Source organism: Gobius niger, assembly GCF_951799975.1.
Source record: "Gobius niger genome assembly, chromosome: 17".
In the NCBI taxonomy this organism is placed as follows: Eukaryota; Metazoa; Chordata; class Actinopteri; order Gobiiformes; family Gobiidae; genus Gobius; species Gobius niger.
In genome coordinates this window covers 22,630,223-22,657,477 of record NC_136868.1, presented here as the reverse complement: position 1 = coordinate 22,657,477, position 27,255 = coordinate 22,630,223, and the positions used below count along the sequence as shown (strand labels likewise).

At 40.0% G+C, this 27,255-nt stretch overlaps 1 protein-coding gene across 3 annotated transcripts; it reads right to left on the bottom strand.

Annotated features, from left to right (window-relative positions):
- Window positions 1–1,102: 1,102 nt before the first annotated feature.
- On the bottom strand, window positions 1,103–26,839 carry camsap2a (calmodulin regulated spectrin-associated protein family, member 2a). Of its 3 annotated transcripts, none has more exons than XM_079574784.1 (18): window positions 26,595–26,839; window positions 24,759–25,018; window positions 16,797–16,958; window positions 16,212–16,292; window positions 13,487–13,519; window positions 13,090–13,231; window positions 12,505–12,644; window positions 6,871–6,967; window positions 6,683–6,779; window positions 6,566–6,597; window positions 6,412–6,481; window positions 4,382–6,329; window positions 3,842–3,978; window positions 3,292–3,500; window positions 3,097–3,160; window positions 2,226–2,341; window positions 1,905–2,023; window positions 1,103–1,727 (listed from the first exon to the last, which is right to left on the bottom strand). In XM_079574784.1, the coding sequence occupies exons 1-18, from the start codon at window positions 26,731–26,733 to the stop codon at window positions 1,422–1,424; spliced, it is 4,152 nt and encodes a 1,383-aa protein (XP_079430910.1). In that variant the 5' UTR covers window positions 26,734–26,839; the 3' UTR covers window positions 1,103–1,421. The 3 variants fall into 3 exon arrangements, with proteins under 3 accessions (XP_079430910.1, XP_079430909.1, XP_079430911.1); XM_079574783.1 differs by having other exon boundaries at window positions 13,487–13,523; window positions 16,213–16,292; XM_079574785.1 differs by lacking the exon at window positions 13,487–13,519.
- Window positions 26,840–27,255: the final 416 nt, after the last annotated feature.

The following is a 27,255-nucleotide window of genomic DNA, read 5'->3' as shown; positions in this document are numbered from 1 at the left end:
TGGAGAATTTCAAGCCCCAGAGTGTGAGTTCAGCCTTGTTGGCGCTCTGTTTTTGTGTAAATGGTAACAAATGCACAGACGCCTGGTTAATGGCCCATTCTTGTAGAGATAGTAGGCAACTGCTGTGACACAATCTGTGAACCTTTTTAATCACACTATTGTTAACACTAGGAGACCTAACATTGAAGCACACACTCTTTATTGAATAAATACTGTCAAAAAACTATTCATACACACGAACTGTGAATCCTGATCCCTGAAAAAAAAAATGCATTTAACCAATATTTTCAGTCAGACTTATTTTATTCCACAGGATGCATTTGTGGTTTTACCTTATTTAAACTTCAAGCACACAAAATACTGACAGCATAAAAATAATACTGTTTACAAACCAGCAGTAAAACTGGTTCTTTATAGTACCACTTTAGAACAAGGAAAATCCTCCTTAATGACAGGCTATGAACCTGACGACTGGCTATTATCATACACACATGTATGAGAGAGAGAGAGAGAGAGAGAGAGAGAGAGAGAGAGAGAGAGAGAGAGAGAGAGAGAAAGAGAGAGAGAGAGAGAGAGAGAGAGAGAGAGAGAGAGGGAGAGAGAGAGAGAGAGAGAGAGAGAGAGAGAGAGAGAGAGAGAGAGAGAGAGAGAGAGAGGGAGAGAGAGAGAGAGAAGAGAGAGAGAGAGAGAGAGAGAGAGAGGGAGAGAGAGAGAGAGAGAGAGAGAGAGAGAGAGAGAGAGAGAGAAATAAATAATAGCCTAGTAATAATAAAAATACCTTATAGCTTTGTCAGGCTTTGTTTTGAATACCCACCCATCATTTCTGTAAAAAGTCCTGAAAAGTCTTGTGGAAAAAAGCTGAATCCGCTACACCATAAGCAGGGCACACACATTTTGTGTGACTGATGCTAACTGCATGTAACGTTGTTGTTTTTTTTGGCCCTATGCAGTTTTACATACTCTAATATACAACTGCTTACTGAGGTGAAGAAATTATTTGTTTATACAAAAAATAAAACACTAAAATACACAAAAGGCTTACACAAAACATGTGAACAAAAATATTCTGTACAAGAATTAAAAACATTCAGTGCTTAATGAAATAAAACCTTCATTCATACTGTCTCCTTAAATTTGGCACAGAGTAAAATTGACATGTGTAAGTAACACACCAGAGAACAATCTAGAACAGAGAGAAAAGCTTCATTCTGCTGTGGCATTACATTCCAGTTTTCAGGAATCCTGTCGAGTCTGCACAATAAAGTTTATAGACCAAACAGGGACAAGTATGTAGTGTATTTATGTAAAACATAATATCAACATAAATGCATTCATTGAATTGGCATTGCAGGTGTTTGAATCTTTATGGATATGTACAGTGAAGTGCAAAGGATCTTCCTATTCGTTGGGTTAAGTTAGCATTAGCTCTGTGGTGGCACTACTTTTTTAGGAGTGGCTGGCTTCTTGGTTTGCCACAGGTGACTGTGGATGGTCACAGCATCCACACTGGCGGACATGGTTTTAGCTGGTATCTGACTGAACTGCTTCTTATCTGAGTTGTATTTGTAGAGGCCATCAATCATCTTGCGTGTGATATTTTTGGGGCCAATCCCTGCCAGCTTGGTTATTTCCTCTGTCTCAGGGCAGTAAGTGTAGAGAGAGCGAAACTGGCAACCAGCATCTCGAAAAAGGACCAAGAAGTTGTTGACCTCTGATTTCTCCATTTCCTGAAATAAAAAAAAGTAAAAATAAAAAAACGTATTGCATGAATATGTAAAAAAAAAAAAATTATGTTGGAAATACAATTAATTTTAAATAATTATGGTTACAGAAGTGGTGACATAATTATGGTAATTATGGTGACAGAATTACTTAGGTCTTGAGAAAAGTAAGGTTGCGGTTACCTCTAAGATCTTGTTCTTCTGGGCTTCATTGACCTTGCCCGCCAGGCAACAGTGTGCCAACGCGTTTTGGATGATGTGCTTGTTCGATTTGGCACTAGGCTCCTTGTACAGCTTCGGACCTAAATAAGGAGCAAAGCACTTAATTATTTCAGAAAACAAAATCCACTCTCTTCATCCAGAATGTCCAGTTCAGTTCTCTAGTATTTGCATATTTTTTTTAACATAAAAAAGCAGGTTTGGTACATATATGTGTCTCAGCGAGAGACTAAGATCCCAAAACATAGTCTCAGAAAGGAAAGCTCAACTTGGAATCTTACAGACCTGTATAATCTGTGTTAGATGTAACAGAGGAGGTTGTAGATGCATTTTCCCAGTCCTTTTCTCCATTCCTGCTGCTGGAGCGACTTGGAGACAAGAAACCATCAGCTGAATCTGGTCTAAAGGACAAACACATAAAGAATGGTCAAATGAGGTGATTTCTAAAACTGAAATTACCCACATCAGTATAATAGTGGCATCCACCAATCGCGCTAAAGGTTTGATGTGGTTGTTGCAAATGGAAAACTGCAAAAGTTACAAGCATTTGGTGCAGGGATGAAGTCTGGTGGACTTATGGTCAAAGCAGGAGTTTATCAAGTGGTAATGATTTCTTATCAAAATTGAACAAGTGGTAAAGCATAAAACAGAATAAAGTTAATAAAAATGTATGAACAAAAAGGTTAAATTCTACTGTGAAATACAAACCTAATACAATTTGTGTGTTAGAAATAACTCAATAATATAAAGGGCAAGGGAGAAAGTGTTATTGGGTGAGTAATGTTTGGTTCAAGTGCTTCGTCTGTGCTTGTGCTGCTAAATAATATAGAATATTGTTTTATCAAAGGTGCATAACCTCTAATAAAACAAGTGCAGAAATTAAAATTAGAGCAACAAGCAAGCAATATCTTGCAATCTAACCTTTAAAGGACAAACTAACCTCCTCCGTCTCCCTTTAGGAGAACGCAGAAAGTAGAAGAGACTGACAGATGCTAAACTGGTGCTTCTGACAAGTGTCAAGAATAAAAGGTAAGTAATACACACAAGAAAGTTAGTCTTTAGAGTGAAAGTATTTTACACACTGGAGTTGTTATGTTGACGTGATGTTATCTTTTGTCTTGTGTTATTAGTTTGTGGTCATTTTAAAACGTTTTACCTGGGAATTCTCTTTTCACTGTCATTATCCCCTTGATTGAGAGAAGCCAATGACAAGCTGCAAACTGAAACGAGACATTGATGGGAACATATCAGCTGAAATACATCGTGCCTCACCATAAATTCAGCATAATGTAATTTGATATGAAATAGATATGTTATTACTATTGTTGAGGCTTCAGCGAAGTCTGCTTACCTGTAGCGGCCCTGACAGGTGTCTTGGGGGACTCCAGGCTGTCCCGGTGGATCGACTTGGGTCTGCCCCGTCTCTGTGTTCGCGGTTTCATGAGCGTTTCCATGTCCTCCATGAGCTTTAGCTGCTTCCTCCTCAGATACTCCTGCTTAATGAACTGCTTCCGGGCCTTGTCCTCCTCCTTTCTGATGCGCTCCTCCTCTGCTTTGATACTGCACATAACACAGACGATTGATTTGAATTGCATACATTATATTGTTTTCCTCAGAGCCTGCCTCACTATATGCCATATGCAGGGGGTGGGAGCTTACATTTAGGAGGATTTTAAAAGCTTGAGTTTTATTGTGACTTTCATAAGTGATTTCATCTTGTTAATTTATTACAGTGCATTAATAAGAATTGAATTAGTTAAGTTAGTGCTAACTATATAAAACAAATGATTTACTGGGGGGCTTTGCACAAGTTTGTTGGGTAAAACACCATCAATGCCTGGATACTTTTGGAATAAACTTAAAAATACTTTCTACATATGTACATGTGTTTTGGTACATACCGTGCTTCCTCCTTCTTCTGCTCCAGCTCAGCTTCCAGTTGCATCTTTCTCTGCTGACTTTCCTTTTCTCGCCTCATCCTTTTCTCCAGTAGTGCTGCTCTTTTCTGGGCCATGTTCTCCTCAGCCTTCCCATCCTCCTGAATTGTACAAAAAGAGCTTAAGCTTTCGTCTTAAGGTATAGCAGAACCATAACTACACATCTTTAATACGACATTTAATTTTTCTTAATTTACAAAATATGCCTAATGGACAACATGTCTGATCTGAAATCACTTTTAAGTTCTTCCCTGATCCAGCCAAGAATATCCTGCTCACCACTTTCCTTCCTTAATAACCTAACATCTCTACAGCTGTGCTTGAATTATTCACCATAGCCCCAGTTTCCTGACCTACATTGATGCAGACCTCACATCGCGACGAGCAAGGGGTCTGATGATAAACACCGAGAAGATACACTCTGCCTATTTATACTGGTGTGGTAACTTCAGAGTATGCACAGTATTGGTGTAAAGCTAAGATTAGATTACACATTTAAAGTACCTTAAAAAAAAATCCCCGACACATCTTCTGATCCTCCTCCTGCCCCTCCACAGTGCTTGGCTGAACATCTAGGGCATCCTCCAGGGCTAGATCTTCTAAGGACTTCACAACAGACAGAGGAACCTCGATTAGGTTGCTCTTTTCTAAGGCTTCCAAGGCTATTTGCTGATCCATCTCAACTCCTCTGCTTGAACAGTGGCTAATAGCTTCCTGAATCAAATCCAGCTCTCTAATGTTGATTTTGTTGGGGGACGTTGGAAGTGACTTAGCTGAACTTCTTCTCGTATGCACCTTCTCTCGAGTAAGAAGACACTCCGCTTCCCTGGTTTTATCTACTGTCTTTCCATTGGCAGACATTGGCTTCTCTCCCATGTACACAAAGGAACACGCTAAGGGCTTGCAAGGAGAAAAGCGCCGTAGCCTGGGGATGCTGTCTACAGACTGCGGGGCAGTGAGCACTCGGTTGTAGGGGGCCAGCTTGAGCTCGTTGGGCCGGGCTGTGCGTGGATTGCGGGAATGGAAAGAGGCAGATTTGCGTTTGATGCTTGTGGGGGAGCGGTGTGTGAAGCGCGGAGAGTCTACAGGCGAGGAGGGACCAGAGGATTGAGTGACTGCGCCTGAACGGTTGTATTTTTGGGAGTTTGAGTGAGAAGGAGGGATGACCCAGGCCTGCTGCTGCCCTCTCATGGCCATGATGATATCCTGCTGTTGGGAAAGGCGCTGCATCTCAGACTGGAGGAATGCTAGGGAATGATTGAGTTTTTCAATTGAGCGAGTGTATTCTGTAAAATCAACTTCAGTGATCTGGGGATGGCTTGGGACCCCTTCCTCTCCAGCACTGGGTGATTTTGTCCAGCATGAGCTGGTGCTGCTTTGCTCTGCCCCGTCAGGCGTGTCTGCTTTACTCCTCCCAAACTTGACAGTCGGACTTGTTGTCTTTCCTAATTCTTCCTCTGAGCTGGCCGCGCCATCTCCCTTCCTTTTCATAACATTGAGGAACGCAGAATGTCCCATCTTTTGTCGGTGTCTTGTGAAGGCGGCCTCAACTTTCTTTTTCTGTGCTTCAATGGCTTTGCGTTTTTCCTCCAAACGTATCCTCAGATGGACCATCTCTGTGGCCATTACCTGAGCGGGATCGTTGGCTGGAAGCTGAACTTGGGACGGGGATGCCTTTGTAATGGGGGGAGGTGTGGTTTGTTGTTGGTGAATAGGGCTGTGTTCTGGGGTTGGAGCCCAGGAGACAGATAATGGGAGGCCAAATTCAGAACCCTCAGGAGGGGTTTTTAAGGAGCTACTACTGCCCCGCCCTGAGTCCGGAGTAAGCTTCTTCATCTTCTGCTCTGCAAAACTAGTCATCTTCGTCCCTGAGGGAGACTTGCTCTGGTTGCTCGGGCTCGGGCTGGGAGTGTCCATGTCGAAATCCATGTTCACCGAGCAGTCTTTCAAAGAGGAATCCTCATCCAGCATGTCATCTGTGTGGATGTGAATGCCAGTGTCCACCTCTGTAGTGTCAGTGGCTTTGGAATCCGACTCTGAAACTGGCTCCAGGCTTCCGACCAAATTTCCACGATCCGGGCCGTGCAAAAAGAAGCCATTGTTGATCCCTTCCACCGGAGGTCTGGTCGGGCTCTGGATTAACTGCAGAGTCTCATTCATCGAAGGAGTTGTTCCCCTCGTGCCGCTGTGTCCATTTGAAATAGCTGGTTTGCACTGCTCCATCCCAGAAGGCCTCTCGGGACAGCCTTCCTCCTCTATGCCAATACTCTGCCCATTTACCGGTTGGAATGACAGGTTGCGTTTCATTCCCCGGGGAAGGTGTTGGACTTTAAAACCAGAGCCATCATCGGTGCTGACAGAGCGGACCATGCCTCGTGCTGGGAGGTGGGAAGCGGGGGTGGAGTCTTCTTTGTCAAAAGGGATATCAAAAGACACCCCGTAAGGCCCTGACCTGGAAAATGACAATCAGAAATGTTTTAGGTGAAGATAGGATTTCAGATTTAAGAGACAAAGTGACACATCAAATTACAAACCTCTTCTCTTTGGGCCAGGTACCAAGGTTTCCATCAACAAAAGACATTGAGGTAGACCTCTTGATCTCTCCTGGAAGATCAGGTGATAATAGGCTTAGGCAAAATACAGCTTAAAACCCTAATAATTTTGATTGAACTTGGAATTTTATCTTACCTGAGCTTTGTGGCTGGGGTCGGAGGGGTAAACTATACAAACAGAGATAGATTTTAGTATTATTATAAGCAGTCATGTCTTTATGATACTATGATGATGAAATACTAAAGGAATTACCTGGGTCTTTCAGGACTGGGAGGTCTTTCCATGAAGCTCCTCTTGGTTGCCTTGGAAATAGGGACTACTGGGATGTCTTTTAACAGAGATGATGGCTCTAAAGTCAAAAGAAATGTTTAGCATTTTGGCATTACAATGTTGATTGTTTTGACGCTACCTCTACCTTCCTGCATATTCAGATCACCAACCTGTGCCATCACTGTCCAGACTTCTTGGCTGCACAAACGATGGCTTCACTACTTCGAACCACCGAAAGAGCTCCGCCATGAACACCAGGTAGTTGTTCTGTTGAGAAAAAAATAATAATTGTAATACATATAATTTGCTATATTTGCTGTGTGTGAGCGAGGCAAAAGCACATTTCTGCCATCATTGTGCATGGTAGACAATGTAGTTTTTCTATTCTATTCTATTCTATTCTATTCTATTCTATTCTATTCTATTCTATTCTATTCTATTCTATTCTATTCTTTATTAATTAAATAAATGCTGTAGTTTTATAAGATAAATTAGATTAACTAGACAGTTAATATCTCTGTCCAGCAGAGGGCTCTGTTAACCTTCTCACGCAGTAAATGGTGTAACATGGCTGATGGCGTTTTATATTACAAATGCAAACAAGAAATCAACCTTTCAGCTGTTTGGAATTAAATAAATGAAGTAATAAAATGACTACTGTTAAGTGTCTAAAAAGAAAACAAAAACATGTTGTGCCTATGCCTACCTTTCTGTGCTACCATTCTGCCGGCGTAAACTCATTAGCACTTACATAACGTTTGGTAGGTACCAGCACTTCTGATAGTAGTAGTCAAGTGAATAAGGTATTAACCTAAATCGGGGAACAGAGGTCGACTCTTCATTCCACTGTGTGTCAACAAGATAACGCAGAACAGTCAAACTGAATAAGAGTAATTATTGGTGAGTGGGCTGCTGTGCTACTCCATACATGTAATCAAAGAGCTCATAATGCAATGGGAGGTTAGATTATCTTCAATAGCTGCACCGCAGCGAATCATAATTTTTTCCATATGTATAAAGCACATATTGAACATCAGCATCATCATGAAAAAGAATCAACTGAAGACATGAAATGATTTTGCTACAAAACATTGAGCAATAAGTTGCCAGATGTATTGTACCACAATATACCCGGCAAAACCGCACAAAACACGGTGCACGTGCAAAATGAGAACAGCAGAGCGGGAGCGACCTTGAGGGAACACCCCCACCCTTCCCCGTCTACAATCCGCTCTTTCCAGACAAAGACAATGCTGCATGGCTCAGCTCCAAAGACACCTGAATCACTCTATCAGCAACATTTTGTCCTACTGAGCCCGCCCCAGGACATGCTCTCTGCATCCAAGTGATTTCTGAACATGATGACTACATCCCATAACTCACTATTTAGCACAGCACAACAATTACTGCATTTTACAAAAGCCCTTACCGCAGCGCTATAAACAGAATATAAAAAGATGCTATTAACTGTTAATGTCTTCTGCGTGTGTCAGAGCAGCTTCAACAGTCAAGAGTACATTTAACTACAAACATGTCATGATGGCATGCACCAGTAACTTTGTTTTAGTTTATGCACACACTTTATCCAGTCAAATTGAATTTTGCGAGTATAGTAACACAGCCACAGCACAAATACTAAAAGCAGCTCTAAACAAGAGTAACATTTAATAGTAATAACACACTGACCTCCTAAAGTCCATTGAACCACTGAAGAAAGCTCAAACACATCCTGCCTCCTCTCTCTGCCTGCATGTACTACTGACACACCAGGTGGCAAGGTTACCTCAGTGTAACTAACACACACCTGCTGTAATAGCCTTGCTGCATATCAACACCATCACTGCATCGGCATTGACTGTAGCCACGTGTGCTGGTCTAGCTTCAGCCTGTGAGGATGAAGCTAGACCAGGAGCCTGATTGGTGATTAATGATCCGGTTGAGAGCTTGAGTGGATTTGAGGGTAGTGGGTGGGGAAAGCTAATCCACTCTGGACAGATAGTCATAGAAAGCCCCCGCATATGTGGGTTACATGCGGTAGTTCATTCATTACTCATTGAAATATCTATTGCATTACATATGAATGAATGATGTTTTTAACAAAAAAGTTAGAATAAATTCTTCAAAATGCCCATCTTGTGCTTTGATTACTGCTTTGCACACTTTTGACATTTTCTGGGCTTCACAATATAGTCAACAGAAATGGTTCTGAAGAATTTAAAATATAAAAATATAAAATATAATTTGTTGGAATTATGTAGGAAACAACTCAAATAATGTTTTATATTTTCTATATTTGAAATTACCATGCAACACTAAGTGACAAATAATGTATTATTTGGGGCTAAGTGCAGGATCAGCCCTTACACACAAGGCTGCATTAATGTCAGACACCGTTGGCTTGGAGATTGATTAAAGGATCTACGTTCAGCAGACATCACAATCCCTCCTTTAAATCTTGGATTTGTCTCTCTGTGCTCTTTAGTAGGGCTGGGAAAATTCGAATTGGTAGGTCAAATCGATTCATACAGTATTTTAAAAATCTTTTCTTTCTTTTTTTTGTTCCTTTTCATTTTTTGGGGGGGGGGGAAATCGCCTACTCTTGAGGCAAACTTTGATAACAAAACAATCCAAAAATGTACATGCGGCATTCATCTCAAGAGTCAGATTCTGTCATATGGCATATACTCACAACATAAACTTTAATATGGTATCTCAGTGGACTCTATATGACACTTTTAGCGGTCACAAATAGAAAATTGCATAAACTGCAATTATTTATAATCTAATATAGTGTCCTCTGAAAACAGCAAAATAATCTAGATTGCACTCCCTGTAGTTTAAACCTAACATTCTCAAATGCATGTGATTCTTGAATTAGTTTGCCTTATATGCGTTAATATGCCTGAACTTATTTAAAAAGTGCACTTTGAACTGTATATTGATTTTAAAACAAGGTAGATGAACACCTGTACGATTCCTGTACGACTGAGAGCTGACGCAGGCATTTGTGGCTATTTGTTTTTAAGCTTCACAAAATGTATTAAAAGCTGTTTTATAAACTAATAATGCTAATAGTGAACCCAATAACACACAAACACACAAAAAAACTGCTTGTGCTGCCAATGTACACTGCAAGTGGATCTCATCCTATGCTGCTGCATCCACAGATACTAATTTAGATGCGTAATTAAATGAAGAGTAAGGGGGGGATGTGTTTAAATGATTTACAATAGCCTAATGTTCTTTAGCAGAGAAAAGCATCAGCTAATGCATGCTGTGATTTATGGACGAGAGCCTGTATGAGTGCATCTCGTCTGTTCACAATGTAGAACAGAGGATGCTTCATGTCATACCATATCGCTATGGGGCATCCTCTGGTGCAGTCTCGCCACACCTCCTGGCCTTCTTATTTCAATTTCTGTATTTTATTCCACATGAACACCTCTCGCACTCCCACTGCGCTGGTGCAATCTCTGTAATAAGGTCTCTCCATTAGTATGTCTGCACCATGGCACACTGCTAGAACTCAGGGAGGGCCTGTGTCTGAAAGTGGGTCAAGGTTACTGAAATGAAACGGTTCGGTGCGCACTATGCAGTTCTGCCTGCACTGCTGAGCGGCTATAACTCTGCCTGGTAGGAATTTGATCATCCCTCAAGACACCGGCGTCAGCAAAATACGGTGAATGCTGTTCAGTCAATGTACAATGCATGTAATTAGACACAGTATGTTGCTACCCACCCAGGGCTTAAAGTGAACTTTTTGCTCACTGCCTAAAGTGGTTTGCCTTTTTTATAGTTCAAATTTGGAATTATAGAAGCAAAATGAAAATCTATCAATCTATTGTCATTTCTACAATAAACAGTGGGAATGCACTCCTTTGTTTACCTGCCGATTACAGCATTTTTGACATGTTTCTTTTGTCTCAGCAGAAAAAATGGCCTCCTGCGCACACCGAAAAGCACTAACAACAGCTCATTTTAAAATTCTCTGCAGTTCAAAAAGTACAAGGCACTAACACTGACAGCTGTCCTTCCAGTGACCTGTTTTCAGGTTATGTTGTTGAGACAAATGTGGTAAGGGAAAACCTGCAATGCTCTGCTTGTTTCAAGATCACAAGTTTTATAATTGGTCTCACACACGCAGAGGTAGATAATTGCAAACTGCACCTCTGGAACAGTGAAGCTTTATGCAGCTATGCTAATTAGATAAGTGGTTGGACGCCGGTGTCTTTAATGTTGCTAAACAGAGTGGTTATCACTAACATCTCTCAGCAGGTACGTTAAGCATGCTCCCAATCTTTTGAGTGGAACCTGTAGGCGTAACAGCATGTACGTACTGTATCTACATGTAGTGTTGCTTTTTTTGCCTTTTTAAAAAATTAACTTAAAGGATGATTTTTCCCATAATAGGAGTATCTTCCTTCAATATGCAACACAAACTATGGTGGAAGGTGAACCAGACTTGAGAACATTTAGTGTAACTTTATTTCTCATACTGTCTATATTATTGTTACCTACCTACAGTACCTAAGGACTATGAAAATTTGCCTTGTAGGCTCAGCCTGACATGTTTATGTTGGTTATTATTTAAGTATAGATGTTCAATAAATGTGAATGAATTCAAGAGTAAACGTTACTGTACAAGACTGATTGGCCACAATTGAGCCTGGACCCTCACATAAGGCCCATTTTTTCTGTTATAGGCATCAGAAGGCGCACCATAAGACACGCACTACCTCTACCAAAAAGAAGTTAGAGATGATTACAATCCATGAATAGAAATTTACAAGAAATTTACAAGAAGCACCACTGAAGTGATATATTTGGTACTTTAGAGAACAAGAGTGAAGAAATCAAGACTTAAAGACTCCAAATAGTGAAGGAAAACAACAGAATGTTAAATTGGGGAAAGGGAAAGTGCATAAGAAATGAATGAAAAGCCACACTCGCTTTGTAATTGTAGCTCTGCAGACTGTGGTCAGTAAAGATCCAGGACAAGTTTGGCTTAATGTATTTTTCCACTGTATGACTCACTGCGCTGAGCTTGAGTGCTGCCCATTTCTCCAGTTTCATCCTCTCTCTGAGCATACTATAACATCTGGTGTTCTCATTTATACACTCCTTTGACTTTTCATAACTAACAAAACTGAACATGATTTACCAACATGACAACAAGTAAACCATCTTTCAAAATAAGAGTATCCCCAGCAGGGAAAAAATTAGTTCAGTGATTCTCTACTGGTATGGCGTCGGGACCCACCATCAAGCTAAGATGACAAGCCACGACCCAAAACAGAATTTAATTTGTATTACAGAGTGTATAATACAACATTTTCCCACAAGTTGAGGAAAATATAAAAATAAGCCCCAAAAGCTGAAGTCATTATCAAAACAACATAGAAACAGATGTAGTGTTGTCATTATTATTCAGTTGATGAGAATAAAAGGAATGTTCCCTGTGAAAACTTGCAACCCATTAAAATGGTTCTGTGGCCAGTTGAGAACCACTGGTTTAGATATTTTAAAAGATTTGTCATGGGCTATTCACCCATGTCACAGCCAAAAATCAGAGCACATAGGACAATAATCATAACATTATTATTGTCCTATGTGCAGGCATACCACATTTGATGCAGTATCTTAGCTGTACATTCATGTTACAAAAACCTTATATATTATTTTTATTCCTAGCCATAGTAATAGTTTTCAATACTGTATCATTTTTTCTTTTAAAGTTTTTTTGGACTCATATATTCCTGAAATCCCTGACAACCCCTTTGTACAGAACTACAATAAAAGTGTACCTTGATCGTGGAGGAAGCATAGAGCATGTCCTCGAGGCTGAAGTGGCAACAGTTGTTCAAGTTGTCTTTGCAGAATTCCTGGATGAGCTGCAGGTTGTAGAGCTTATCAGCCAGAGTCATGTTCTCATTCAGGCGGATGTCTAGGACAGACAGAACCATCAGTGCTTGCTTATGTAACCTGTTTCTTTTTACATTGATGGTGTTTTACATTGACGGTGTTGTGTTTATATGAATCTTTGTAAATTAAACAGTTTGTGTGTACCATAATGAGACGCCCATAGACCTTATGGTTTCCGGAAGACTGAGGCTATTATTAGTCCATCGCTATTGATCTATGGTATGTCCAAAACTGAGATTGACATATGGATTTAAAGACTCAACAATAAACAACCACAACAGGGGATGAAAACACAACAGCCTGAATTGTAATATTCCGAAAAATTATTTCAAAGCATTTTTTTGTATTACTCAGATTAATATGGTAGTATTAGTATGGTCTCAACATATAATCATGGCAACATTTGTTCCTCAGATGTACCTTCAGTCTAGACAAAGGGGATACATTTTGCGTGACCGAATGCTCACCATCGAGCGACAGCAGCTGAGGGCAGTAGAAGTGCAGCAGAGCGGCCAGAGCAGAGCCATCAGTGCTGTCTTTGAGCAGGTTGTCCACTGGGGGGATCCAGGGAACTGGCTGTGTGGCAGTCTGCTCTTTCCTGTAGCGAGCCTGTAGAAAGTCAAATAATACGATTTTCTTATTGCATCCCATCTGTTTTTCTCAAACTGAAATGGGGCTGGTCACCTCTTTGTAATCTGGTGAATGAAGGATTTTTGTGTCTTACACAGACACAAACTAGTGGTATCACACATGTATGCTTAAAATGGCTTCTATAGCAAGGGTTAAAAAAACGCTAAAAACACAAAGGGATGGCTAATATGGTCACACAGATAAACAGCAGCAAAGCATTTTTAGTTGACTTACAGGCACAAGCTTCATGTACCACTTGGTTGGAGACTGCGAAAGCAAAGCAAAAAGAAGAAAGACAACATGTGAAAGATTAATTAGGAATGCAAATAGTGGAACAAGACAGGGCAGAAAGACTGAACATAGGTTTGGGAGAGGTAAGGAATCTTTAAAGTCATCTGTGTTCTCTGGCATGTTAATGTTTATTCATATAAATTCAATGCACTTATTTGCAGCACTGTATATGTGGATGGTAGCTGCAGAAAAGCACATCAGTTTTTACTCTTTGCCTGCTTAAGAGCAAAGACAATCACGTTGCATTAGATGCCCCAAATGTCAGTTTGTGCTAACTTGGTAAGCTGATTGTGGAGACAAACAGGGTCTGCCAATGTTAATTCCCTCTCCACCTAAAAGCATCAAAGAACCAAAATGTAAGTGCCACACAAAATGTCCAGGCAAGAATTTGACTTCAAAGGCAGGATGCGACATGGGGGAGAAAACCCCCCAAAAAACTTTGTACTGATCCTCTCTTTATAAATCCATGACTCGTATAATAGCTAGGAACAGTCAACGTGATGCTACAGCAGAAAGCAAATCTAACCTGTCTATTGTAAAACTCTACACTCTAACACACTGGAGGAGGTAACAAAATGTGTTTATAAAGCCAGATGTACCTATTCCCAGACATTAAATTATATGCCTACAAGCTATTTCACAGTGTGCATATGAGCAAGCATTTTCAACAAAGCTCTGCTCATTTATTTGCCCCCTTCTTCCAGACATGACTTGAAAAGCTGCGGCATTTTTGGTGTAAAAGGATTAGCCTTTCCACTTTGTCCCAGTGTGGCCCTTGCAGAACCCCGACTTACTCCAGTGCCCCCCTGAGTAAATCTGTGGGTTGACCTCTGCATTATGTGTGAGTGCTGTTGTTCTGGGAGAAATCTGAGTGACACAGGCTGCATGTGTCATAGTCATAGTCATACAGAGGAGGAGGAGGACAGCCTGATGATGGAAGCATACAAGGACTAAAATACATGAGCGCACTCTGCATTACTTTCCTCGGCTTTCTCACACCAATTATGTCAATTTCCACAGTAATACGACAACAAAAAATCCATGCTTTTTGTAATGTCAATTAAAAAGAAATGAAACAGATTGAGCTGTGGTCAGCAGTTTTAACATTCTTTGTCAAGCATCCCTGAGTAAAAAAAAATCATTCAGCTTAACAACTCGTGATGTTAATGACTAGTGATTAATGTTTTATCCATTTCAGTCAATAAAGTCACCTCCTATGGATATTGCCCTTGCTCTGATGAATGCGCAGTGCATTCAGAACATACTTAATCAACCACTGTGAATACTGCCAACAGATACATAACAAAGCGAGAGGCACAGTCTGATCCCTATGTGAGATATCAAGTACAGATGTCGCCTCCAGTGTAAATCAGACATTTATAATATGCAATGGTAAAAAGGATTATGAAACTCCAGTCACGTGAGAAAATCAGGGGCGAGAACTGTGTCTATTGAGACTTGTCAGACTGGCATAAAAGCTATGTTTTCTAAAACAGTCAAATCATCTCTGTCATCAACTTCTATAACTGTTGACTTGAACCAAACCTACAGCTGAACGTCTACCTAGAACTATTCCACTGTCATGACCAAATTACAAAGAAAACAGAGAAACAGGTTCAGTCACAATGTGGCCCAAGAAAATAATGCCAACAGATAACAGATGTCTTCACTGTTCTGTCACTGTAGTATTCTCGGACAGGAATCCAATAAAATCAGAGGGAATAAATTGCATTCGAATATTAGTCTCGGAGTGATGGGACACCCCTTGGTTTTGCACAGTGTCAGGTATTTTCGTCAGTTTCTATAGCAACGCACACTTTTTGCTGCCAGACCCAGTATTACGTGTGGCTCTCAGTAAGCCTGTTATAGAATATTATGATATCATCAGACAGTGCTGATAATTATATCCCACCGGCCAGTCAGTGACAAAACTTATAACACAAAGATTGTTTATAGTGTGATTCTAAAGATGGAAATTTCTTAAGACAGTGTTTCCCAAAGTGGGAAGCCCAATGGGGGACGTCATCGGCAAACAAACAAACACACAAAGAAAACAAACAAACAAACAAACAACCTTTGAGTTGAGTTATTTGAATCCTAGCCAGATCCTAGCAATACAATACAAAGTTCTGCATTGCATCACTTCTCTGCTCCAACCAAAGCACCACCACTACATCTACCTTTCCTCCAGATCAGTGAATAATTCAGCAAAGTTCACTGCAGCTGCCTCCTGTAAATGGCATGGCTGGATAAAACTGCACGTGTCCGCACTCTGAACACAGCAGCCTGTCATATGACATTAGGACTGCCCATAGCAAAGTTAGTTATATAAGACAATAAACTACAAGCAGGACTCACCCGGCACTAAACGCCTGCTGGTTTAATTAGGCTGTTAAGCTGTGAACCATTAGTTAAGGCACATGAGGAGCTTGTAAAGTCATCATGGTGCATAAAGGAGATTTGGATCTTAATATGAAGCGATGTTAAGCATGAAGCTTGGTGTGTCTCTTTATCTTATTCTGTAAGACTATTCTTTGTATAGAACTCAAACAATAACACGGCTTATAACATGTTATATGGGATTACATGGCCCAGTGCCTGTCATAATAACTAAATCTAATTATCAGCAAAAATATGCTATGTATATAGTTACAAACTACTTATTTACCTGGGGAGCCCCAGCTGGATCCATGTTTTCTGTCTCCTTTTTCTGCTCATGGATCAAAATGTCTTTCAGATACTCATTAACCTGGAAGAAAGAGGGCGGATTTCAACAAAATGTATCAAATAAATAGCAACACATTGGTAAAGCGATTCTACCAACTTTTACTGTATTTTTATTTTTAGGCTGCCAAAATGTTTCAAAGAGGGCAACAGAGCGCCATATGTCTGTCTAGTGGGATTGCTGGAGGCCTGAAGTGTGTTGGTGATGTGCAGTGAGCGTGACAGCATATCCCCACTAAAGGAATGTAAACAAACTGGGCTCTCTGGCTTTGTACTGAGAGCTGTCAGCACTTCCTGCACAGACAGATTGCCCACTGACACAATTGACTTGTAAAATGGATGTTCATGTTACATTAGGCTGCACTTTGGCCACATTTTATGGAATCACTTGGTGTTGATGCAATTACAGCAAATTATTTTATTCACATACACATTTTTTTATCATTATTATTATTATAATCTGGAAATTGTACTGATGAATGAATCAAACACACTATTTAACGCCGTTACATGAAGTAACATTACGTACCTTGTTGATCCAGGTAGTAACCGTGTCCTCTGTGTCATATGGTGTTTCCTCCTCAGACTCCTCAGATGAATACTGGCGAATGCAGGACATGACTTTTTCCACACTCACAGTGTCCACTGTGTAAGCCACCATCAGTGTGTCGATCATGGCCAGATGAGCACCCTGGTAAACAAAACAGACACATTTTTATTGTTGAGAAGACTTTTCCTAATAGTATTGACAAGAGTATGTATGTTGTGTGATTGGAATTGTTGAATTTGTATGCACTCAATCATCCATCAAAAAGGGGGAAATTCATTCTCTGCGTTTGACCCATCCTCACTGTCGCTGGGGCAACCATAGGAGCAGCGCTAACACATTTCTATTATCTCTAGCTGGTTTAGTTGGCAGCTACTGTATGAAGTTCAAGTGGCCCTTGGTTTGAATACTCGAAGGACAATTACAGTTTTTATGTTGTAAAAATAAGTCACACATGTGAAATGTGTGGGTTTGCCTCACATTAGCAGGGTGGTAAGCTTACAAGTCTAATTTTGTATCTGGCAACCCAACCCAGCCCATTTAATTACGTGCTACCAGGATGTTTCTATTGCCCTTAATTGCTCCTGTCTAAACACTGAACAACACACTATAAACCACAGAAGACCATGGATACAATTGATTTTAGACTACAGTTTCAAGTCTGCCTCTTATTATGACAGCAAAATGAACCCCAGACAAAGGCAATTTAAAAATGGCCCTGGGACCAATGCCTTCCTGCCCGAGAGGCCTCTTTCTCCTGTCTGCTTCTTTGATTCATTTGTGAATATTGATTTGTGTGTGGTCGGACGAGATCAAATAGCAAGAAGGGAGAACTAATCCTGTTTACACTGGCCACAGGCACACAAAGCCTTATTACAGCAAATGGCAACAAGATAGTGTGAGATGCAAATAGATTAGAAGATTTTCTACAATATCACTTGCAACTTCAAATCGGCCAATCAGCTCCAACCTCCCGAATTGCAGTCAAGCCGAGCACATACTGAATGGAATGTGCGCCCAAATCCTGCTCTTGTTTTTAAAGCAAACTATACGCTGTATTGTATAACATTCACACGCACGCACGCACACTGCTATATATAAATGTCAGCAAGAAACACGAGGGAAAGAGACAGACCTCATCAAACACATGGATGAGGCTTCATGGGGGTGGAAGAACAGACGCTCCAAGGCAGAGGAAAGCTAACGCACACAGATACTGTAGCTACACTGCCCAAAGAAACGACTACTCATTAGCGGCAGCCTCTTGGACTCAAGTTTACCCTGTGATATTGTTGTCCAACCGATAGCTACACTCAGATGAACATATGCTCTCTTTCAGTATCCCTTTACTTCACACGACAGCAAAAGATCCACGCCTTACATCAACCTCGTGCAACACTGCCGGCTATTCAGCTCCAGTATAGAGCCGTCGTTATATAACATCTTGCAACCTGATGACTGCAAGAAGGAAAAAAAACACTGTATCTTTATTATAACATGATGCCTCATTTACTTCTCATAATAGGGAGCTTTGAACTGACTTTCGCTTAAATCTGATACCGCGTGGCCGTACACCCAAGCCCCAGCTTTGCTCTCTCGTGTAAGCTGATTTGTGCCATAAATCTCATATTGATTTCACTGGAGCTAAGAAGCTGCTCCTTCACGGTGAATATCCTGTTTTTATTGTACTGCCACAATGCTTTCGGCTCTGGATTTGTACCTGGGGAAATCCGCAGATACAGTGCTTCCATCTTTAACAGAGTTCAGGTTTTTTTTTTACAAAGGACGGACCAGTAGAGTTAGAAGAATAACATTTTCAGATTTATGTATTTTGTAGGCCTAGATTATAAGGCTGCTTGATTAAAGGAAAAAAAGAAAATCCTGATTATTTTTGTCATAATGGAATCACACAATTACTTGTCAACTGCAACCTAAAGGTCTCACTTTTCTTTCTACTCTTTTCTATCCATATGTGCATCTGACATGAGCTAAATAAACTCTAATGTACTTTACCATCTTCTCTTGAAAGGCAACCTTGTTTCCCCCAATTCTGGCTCTTGCAACTATTTCTTGCACCATACAACATACAAGTTATCAAGGTGTGCGATTAAATTAACCACACGTTTTTGCTTAGCTTGACGTAATTGTTGGTGAAGAGAAAAAAAAAAGAAAAAAAATGAGAGGACATTGGAAAAGGCATCTGCAGTGAGTTTGCCCCAGCGGCTCAGAGCTGCTGGGACTTCAGTCTAAAAACTGAACCTGTCTACCTCAGGTCCTTTCGTGCCAACTCAGCTGGACATGGAAATGCACTCAACGACACCTCCTTCTTTTTTAGCCCTTTTGGAAGGTCATACCTGGTCCTGCTGAGACATCAAGTAGACATTTTTTGGTGTATTTCATAATAAGTGCTCATTATTTAAATTATTGAATTTTAAAGAGAGGGTACACCATTTTATCTTTTCATGGGAGAATCTTTGAAAAGAATTACGCCACTGTGGGCATGATTGACCTTCGAGCGAGTAAAGGGCTTATAGTATGGGTATCAACTCTCCAACAACAGACTTCTAAAGCACCAAAGGGAACAAACAAACACAGCAATGCAGGGCGACCTCAGAGCTAACTTTAGGACACTCAGACAGAGAAGAGTGCCCTTTTATCCCCAACTTCTTTCTTCCCTGGGGCCTCCAAAACATTCAAAATTCAATATCTCAGAATATTGTCTGCTATGTGATGTTGGCTCAGACTAGAGGTATTTTTACCCTGCTTCTTTGGCTGTGCTACACTTCCCTGCAGCAAACAAAGGTATGTCCTTGTTATATCCTGGCACTCCTTTTGCAGTCACTTTATAGGCATTCTCTGATCTACAGTAAATACAGACAATCAAAGGCAACGTTGCACTAGCACGATAACAAGTTGCCAGTATCATGTATCCCCCCCCCCCAGATAGAACCTTTTAAAACCTTTTAAAATGCCATGCAAACCAATGTAAAATTAGTACAATAATATTGAATTGTATAATCTTATTAACAATGATCCCTGTGTAACCCTCTGCATGGAGCCGATAAGGTTATTAAGGATTAAATGTGTTGCTCCCATCCCTTTACATTAGCATAATGAGCTCAGGTGGATGAAAACAATTTCCGACTTTAGAATTATCTAAGAGACTAAATCCACTTCTGTAAATGCTTAGAAAAATGACAGCTGTCTTTCAATCCTTTAATTGTCCTAATTACTTCAACCTTGATTTAAAATGCAGAGAATGTGAGTATGCACCTCATGAATCTACACGTCAATACATCTGAATATTATGGAAATAAATTATTTCAGCATTACAAATATGACAGCTATATGTCCGCACATGGACAATTGGACATGCATTTGAATAGTAAAGATGATTATGATATATTCGGATTTTTTAATGACCATTAAAAGAAACCTCGAATGCCAAACACTTTAGACAATTATATAATTTAATTGAGTAAATGTATATGTAAAAATGGGGCTAATAGTCCACTTAACACTAATTAAACACATCTTCTCTGATAGTGCTGAGCTAGAGGTTTGAAAACAAAAACCTCATAGACCTGACAAGTCTCTTTATTACTGGAAACTCCATATCTCGAATAAAACTCTACCTGAAGGTTGCACAAAAAAAGCCATCGGCAGATGTAAGGAACTCTGCCTACTGATGTACAAAGCTCAGCCTGGCAGTATCCGCCATTGGCTGGGAGCAGAGCAGAGCAGAGCAGAGCGCGGGTGACGGGAACAGAGAGTACTTGGACGGGCTTCCCTTCCACCCCACTGCTTCACTTCTCCTTTGTTTGTGACATAAAGCAACAGGAAACACGGAAAGACAGTTTGATGTCGAGATGTCTATGTAATTCTTTCTATCTGGAAATTCAGGTCGATTTTGGTGCATCTCCTCGCCTTTGTGTGCGAGCGAGTGGGCGTGTGCCACTTTACGTAGCCCACTGAATACCGCTGCCTGCGTTGCTTGTGGAAATCTGGCCTTTCAGTGAACAAGAAACCTGGCAGTGCTCAGCCACACTACTCCCCCATCGTATCCACGCAGCGGAGGGATAGCGGCACATGCGACATACGCACGCCCCTCCGCCCCCCCACCCTCTCTCTCTCTTGCACACCTACTCACGCGCACACACCCAGCAGCCTCTCGACTCGAGGTAGCCATGGAAACCAGGCGGCTGCTCAATAGGGGCTGCAGAAGAGGCGGCCACAGACGAGGATGAAGACCGCTTACCTCTAGTCAGCCATGTCATGCAAGACAAGCTGTCAGCCAAGAATGCAAGCGGATATGAGACCATTTTGCAAAATATACAGCAGAGGCAGCAGTAAAAGTAAAGTATATCAGTTGAACAATACAAAGACGGAGGAGTTCAAAGAATTTTCCAGCCTAAATATTTGAGATGGTTTACTTATGAGTACTAGGCTACAGCAGGCTGAGAACTCTTATTTAAATGAGTCACAATGTATGAAGAGGAAACGCCTTGATTCAGGATCATCCCTTTAAATACGTTGTACAGTAAAGCCGTCATCTTTGGTATTTTGGTATTACACCTCGACTGCTAGCAATTTAGCATTTTTTTGTTCCTTGCTTTAATAAACAGGGGACGGAATAAGGATTACAAGGCTAGTACGGTTTAGCCTATTTGATCAGTATCCTCCTTTACTATGTGAAACTTCACTATTCCTCCATTAAAAAAAGGCATTACTGCAAAGTAAAACAACAATGTACTACTCAAACATTGTATCAATGTTTAATGTTACCTTTATGTTTTGCTTAGCTACGAAAGAGGTTGTTTTGTATCCAGAATGTTGAGCATCATAACCCCACAGTGGTGACTGAATTCAGTTCAACTGTGTTACAGTGATAGAAGATTCATTGCTATTGTCCACACATTAACAGCAAATTGTTTGATCAATTTTCTCCTGGCGGCACTGCATGAGGACCATGAAAATGACATAATTGGGTAGAGTTTTAATTCCATCCCACCTTCACATCACTTTGTTGCAGCACCACAGGTGGAGGGGATTGTTAGCACTGCATAATGTGTGTAGGCGACTGAGTAGGAGGAAGGTTCAGTCAAAAATGAACTGTCTTCACATCTGGGAAAATGGCACAAATTCACACCAGTAAGAAAATTAAAGGGTAAATATAAAGTCAATATGACATGTTCTCACATCATTGACTTGATAAAGCCTTTAATGATGCAATTGTACATAATTATTGCATCTTCTACTTTCATACAGTAAAACACTTCAGAGATGGAGTAGCTAGTCTCTCTCCCACACTACATTAACAATAACACTGTTTTGTTCTATAAGGACATGGCCATTAAACCACTCAGGCTTGTGCCTTCTGTAAAAGAGGCTTTGTTGTTTCTCTTTGAGCATATATTCCTCGAAGCTAAGCCTGGACACTCCTGCTCACCTCAACACTCGACAAAACCTCTAAATAATAGATCATCTCCCCCAGAGCTGTCAGTCTTTTATACAGCCCAACACTTTAATGTGGTAAATGTTATGATACAAAAGACACATTAGATGTAGCACATTTATCAAGCAGATGTTTTCTGAAAAAAAAAAAAAGATAAAAGAGTAATGAATTTTGATTAATTAAACTAATTGTGCTTTTTTTTTTCTCAACAATGTAGCATTTGATTTCCTGTATTTATCTGGCCAGATTTTAATCGTGCTGACAATTAAAATACTAAATGCAGGATTTACACATTTAATTGAAGATTTTGTCATTATTCCATTTAAATTGTAATTTGTGATCAAATTGTGATCAGATTGTGATTCTACTGAGAATATAAAAAAAAGGAGAACAATTGATAATATTGTACATGAGGGAGGTGCACGAAAAGAAAAGAAAAACTGTATTCCTCCTAGTGACTATTGAACAGGAAGAACCAGGTCAATAAAGATTAAATGAAATCATCAAGCAAAAGCAAAAGCAAAAACTGAAGAGACCAGAGACAAACAAAAGAGCTGGACTAAATGAATGTTGAAAAGGTTTGGATGCTTAAATTAGCTAGAGTCGGATTTTCCTCTATGGTTCACCTGGAAGAGTAAATGCCCCTAGATATTGTGATTGAGCGACATAGGGCCGAGAAATGAACTGAATAACTTATCGAACAGAAAATGTATATCAAAAAAGATATTTGTAAAAATGTATATATATTTTGTCTTTTTTTTAATATAAAACACATGCATCAAATGGCAAATCAGGTTTGTTTAACAGCGGGAAAATAAGCAACGTATTCTTGTTGCCATATCGCCAGAGGTGGGCGGAGTAACATTACTTTGAAATAATTTTACTCAAGTACCAGTAAAGAAGTTACTTGAGCACTGTGTGTATTGAGTAACTTGTAATCTGATCTATTTTCAATGATGCTATAAATTGTGTGAAACAAAAGATAAAACTGAAGTTGTGATATTTACAAAGAAAATACCAAGAAAATGGCATAAAAAATATAGCATTTGCTACTTAAATATTTACTCACAGTGGAAAAAGTAACAATTATTTTTACTCAAGTAAGAGTACAGATACTCAAGTCGAAGTAAAAAGTATGATACGACTATTTAAAGAAGCATATCGCCCAGCCACATTGGTGTGCAAAACAAACTTTGAGACAACTTGCTTAAACATTCCCAACACTCTAACCTCCTCTACCTTTTTAATAATACGCATTCTTCTACAAGAAACTCAAAAGGCAGCAAAGGGAAAAATAATACTTGAAAATATTTTGCGGTTGTAGAATTTTCGAACTTCTACACTTTCAAGATGAGAAATAGTTACTCAGATAAATCTGTATATCAAGGAGAAGTAATGTTTTAAGTTAATAATTGTCTTGCCACACACATTTATATGGCTCATTCCATGTAGTTGCTAGTTTCAGTAACCAAACCCAAGGGTAACGCCAGGAGAAAACATGATACTGTACTGTGCAAAGTTCAACATGTAACGCCATCTTCTACTAGATGTATGTCTATATTTTAAATCAGTGTTATAAATGGTCTGTCACCAAATAACAGTATGGAAGTGCAGTGACTCCCAAATGAACCTAAATAAGTTTGGAATTAGCATAAAAGAGAAATTAAGCCCAGCGAGGCTCTGCAAACAGACTGCTGCCATACTGTGTGCTAATCGGGTTACAATTGCAATGCACTAGAGCAAAAAGTCTCCTATTGAGAATTTGCCCCCAAATAATGAACATCCCTCTTGCTCTAACTCAACCAAGTGCCCCTGGAGTCCTCTCGCAGTTAGACTGCACTGTAATGAACACAAACAGTAAAAAACAAAGAGAGAAGGACAATAAGACTGACTGGGAGAGAATAGTACACATGGAATATGGTCGAAACTAAAGTTTTGTCCATTTTAACATTTAAAAGCATAAGAATTTAAAAAACATGACCATTCTTTTTTTTAGATAATCCTATTTCATTGAAACAAACGCACAAACACAACTATGTATAATAGTTAGTCATTAATTCTAGCAAATGTAATTTTACAAAATAGAATGTCATTTTAAATCTAAATCTGTAATATCATTGGTCCCACTTTAAACTGAGGAAATGTAATGTCAATCTACTGTAAATGTCTAATTTCAACATGCATTTAAAAATCTGTGTAAAAGTACTGTCATTGCCATTAGATTTGCTACTTTTTTTCAAAATGTGAACTAGCTATTTTCCCATGCATTTCAGAATGTATCCGTAGAGGCCTAAAAACTACGGGGTCAGCAGGTTTTATGCAAAGGCCTTCAGCAACACAGCATGTTTATTGCTCGAAAAGGACAATGTTACGCACACTAAATAATTGCAGTCTCTGTAATTTAATTAAATTTGTGGTTTCAATTTGATTGCGATGAATGCATAGTTATTATCAGAGTCATTTCTTATATAAATTGTAAACAGTCTTACCATCTGCAGAGGCCTCTTCCTCAGGTCCCTCTCGGTGACTAGTCTCTCCTGGTCAGTGACGTAGAGTCCGCGCTGGGCCAGAGCCTGGATGACAGCCTCATGTCCCAGCGGAGGTTTGGCAGAGTCACTCTTCAGGATGAGACTCCCCGCTCGGCCGTACAGGTCAGCTGACAGGAGCAGACTGGCCACGGGGGGCTTCAGGTGCTCCTGCTCATACTGGTCTGTGTAGAACGGATCCTTCAAGTCTGCAGGAATGCTGTCTGTAAGGACCATGGACAAAACAAGGCATTGTTTTAGTACCTTACACAATATAAACATGATATAAACATGGTGACCTCAAACAGTATTTTCTTCTCTCCCATACTCAACAACAAACAAATATGGTATCCAAAATAAACTTTCAACATCTGGTAATTATAAATATTCATCACGTCATTCAAGTAAGTACCTGCCCCACTTTAATCGCAGGTAATGCCAACGAAAAACATCAAAAAAGTAATTGTCTCACAAAATTGTGAATTGGAGCAAACATGTTTGGTTTCCAAAAATCATTTCATGTAGCCTATTATTTTAGTTACATTTATAAGGAATCTTGGCACCATAGAGTTTCTATAGCGATCGGGAGTACCATGATCACATCTGTACACTGCAGCACACAGCTCCCTGGGAACACTGTTCACCGCCTCATCAAAGGAAAACAGGGCATCACCTCCAGCTAACTCACCACAATCAATTTCAGGAATAATATAGCTTGTGTTGTGATGCTAACGAAAAGCTGTAATAATTTGTTCATAGCCTATATAAATGTATCTTTAATGCATGAATATTATCTCCAGTCTAGATTTTGGATAGAGCTTAAATGTTGCACCCTTGCGCTACAACCCCCTTCCTGCAGCTCAGACTGTCAATAAATCACACGAGGCTGTTATCAACAAGGGCATCGAGTAGGACAGAATGAACAGTATTGTGTTCATTACATATCGAATCTATCGAATTCAAGACAGAATAAAACCTTTTACCTTAGGCCTCTCTTTAAGCTATATGTTTCAGATTACTGATTGTTTTGTAACAGCGTTCATACATATTTGTCCATTCAATATTCTAATCATATACATTATTATCGAAGTATAGTAGGACTGTCATGAGCCTGCAGATATCCACATGTTTTGCCTTGCTGACATATGATGACATAACAAGACAAACAGTAATTTACATCAGTGTAGGTTGGTAGGGATGAAATGGGCCTCTTTTTCCTTGCTCTCTCTCCCTCATGCTTTTCTCAGGAGGCTCATATTTTTAGAATCTTCTAATTTCATGCAGCCTCAATTGAAAATACACCAAGGATGTGCATCGCTTGTTACCTTATTGTAGGAAGAAATAATGTGCTTTGGTCTGAAGACAAACGGCCATTTTGCACACACTGGCCAGCAAGAATGACCATTATGACCAAAGCATATACCAACTGTGCTGAAGGCATTATTAATGCACTGAAAAACTACTACCATAAAAATATAAAAAAAAGTTTTGAATAATTCAAATATTAGTACATTTCAATGCAACAGAAACTATTTAATCTGGAAGGAATGGCCAAATGTTATTTTGGGTGGCAGTATACTAGTGCACAATACAGCTACACGCAGCATACAGGTTATATTGATGGACCATCCTTGTTGAAGATGGCCTACCTCTATAAACTGTTAGATAAATAATGGACCATCACATTGAAAGAGACCACATTCAATTATAAACAAATAGATAAATAATGCACAGCAGCTCAAACTACAGCTCTCTCTATTCTACGATGATACATGCAAGCCAAGTATGTAAACAGATTACCTGTCCCGTATGCTGTGGCCACCAGCCATTTGAGGTTGCAACAGATTTTGGCCCTGGAGAAGTCATAGTTCTCAAAAGGTTTTAATGCTGGAGCAACAAAAGGCTTCTTGGCATCCCTGGCCTCCTGAACTTCACCCATCTTCCCAGGATGCTAATTTCCCCCTTTACAACCTGTGAAGTCCACGCCGACGCATCTCACCAATGATTTCAAAGCAACAAATTGATGAAACCGCAGGCTAAATAGGCAACTTGGATTCACCACAGATAATACGATTCGAAGAAAATCTTGGCTTGCTGTGGATTGCAACTCTTTCTTTCATAAAATGATATTAGGAGGCTGGTCTTCATATTTTTCATCCATTCTTCTCAACGCGTTGAAATTGCTCACGTCTGATCAGGCTGAAGAGCTTTCCTCAAGTTTCAATGAAAAAAAAAAGACACCTTCGTTTGATCAACACACAAAATTACTCCCATTATTGTGGCTTGTTTTGAATCGGGAGCTGCCCCTGTCATATCCATGTAATAGCGTCAGTGTGGCATGTGCCTCCGCTCCGGTGAACCAGCCGTGGTGCGGTTGTTTTCTGCCGCACTGTGGCTCTCGGGCACTCGCTGCATCTTTGTTAGGCTTTGCGCATGCGTATAAATTATGTTCAGTGTAATC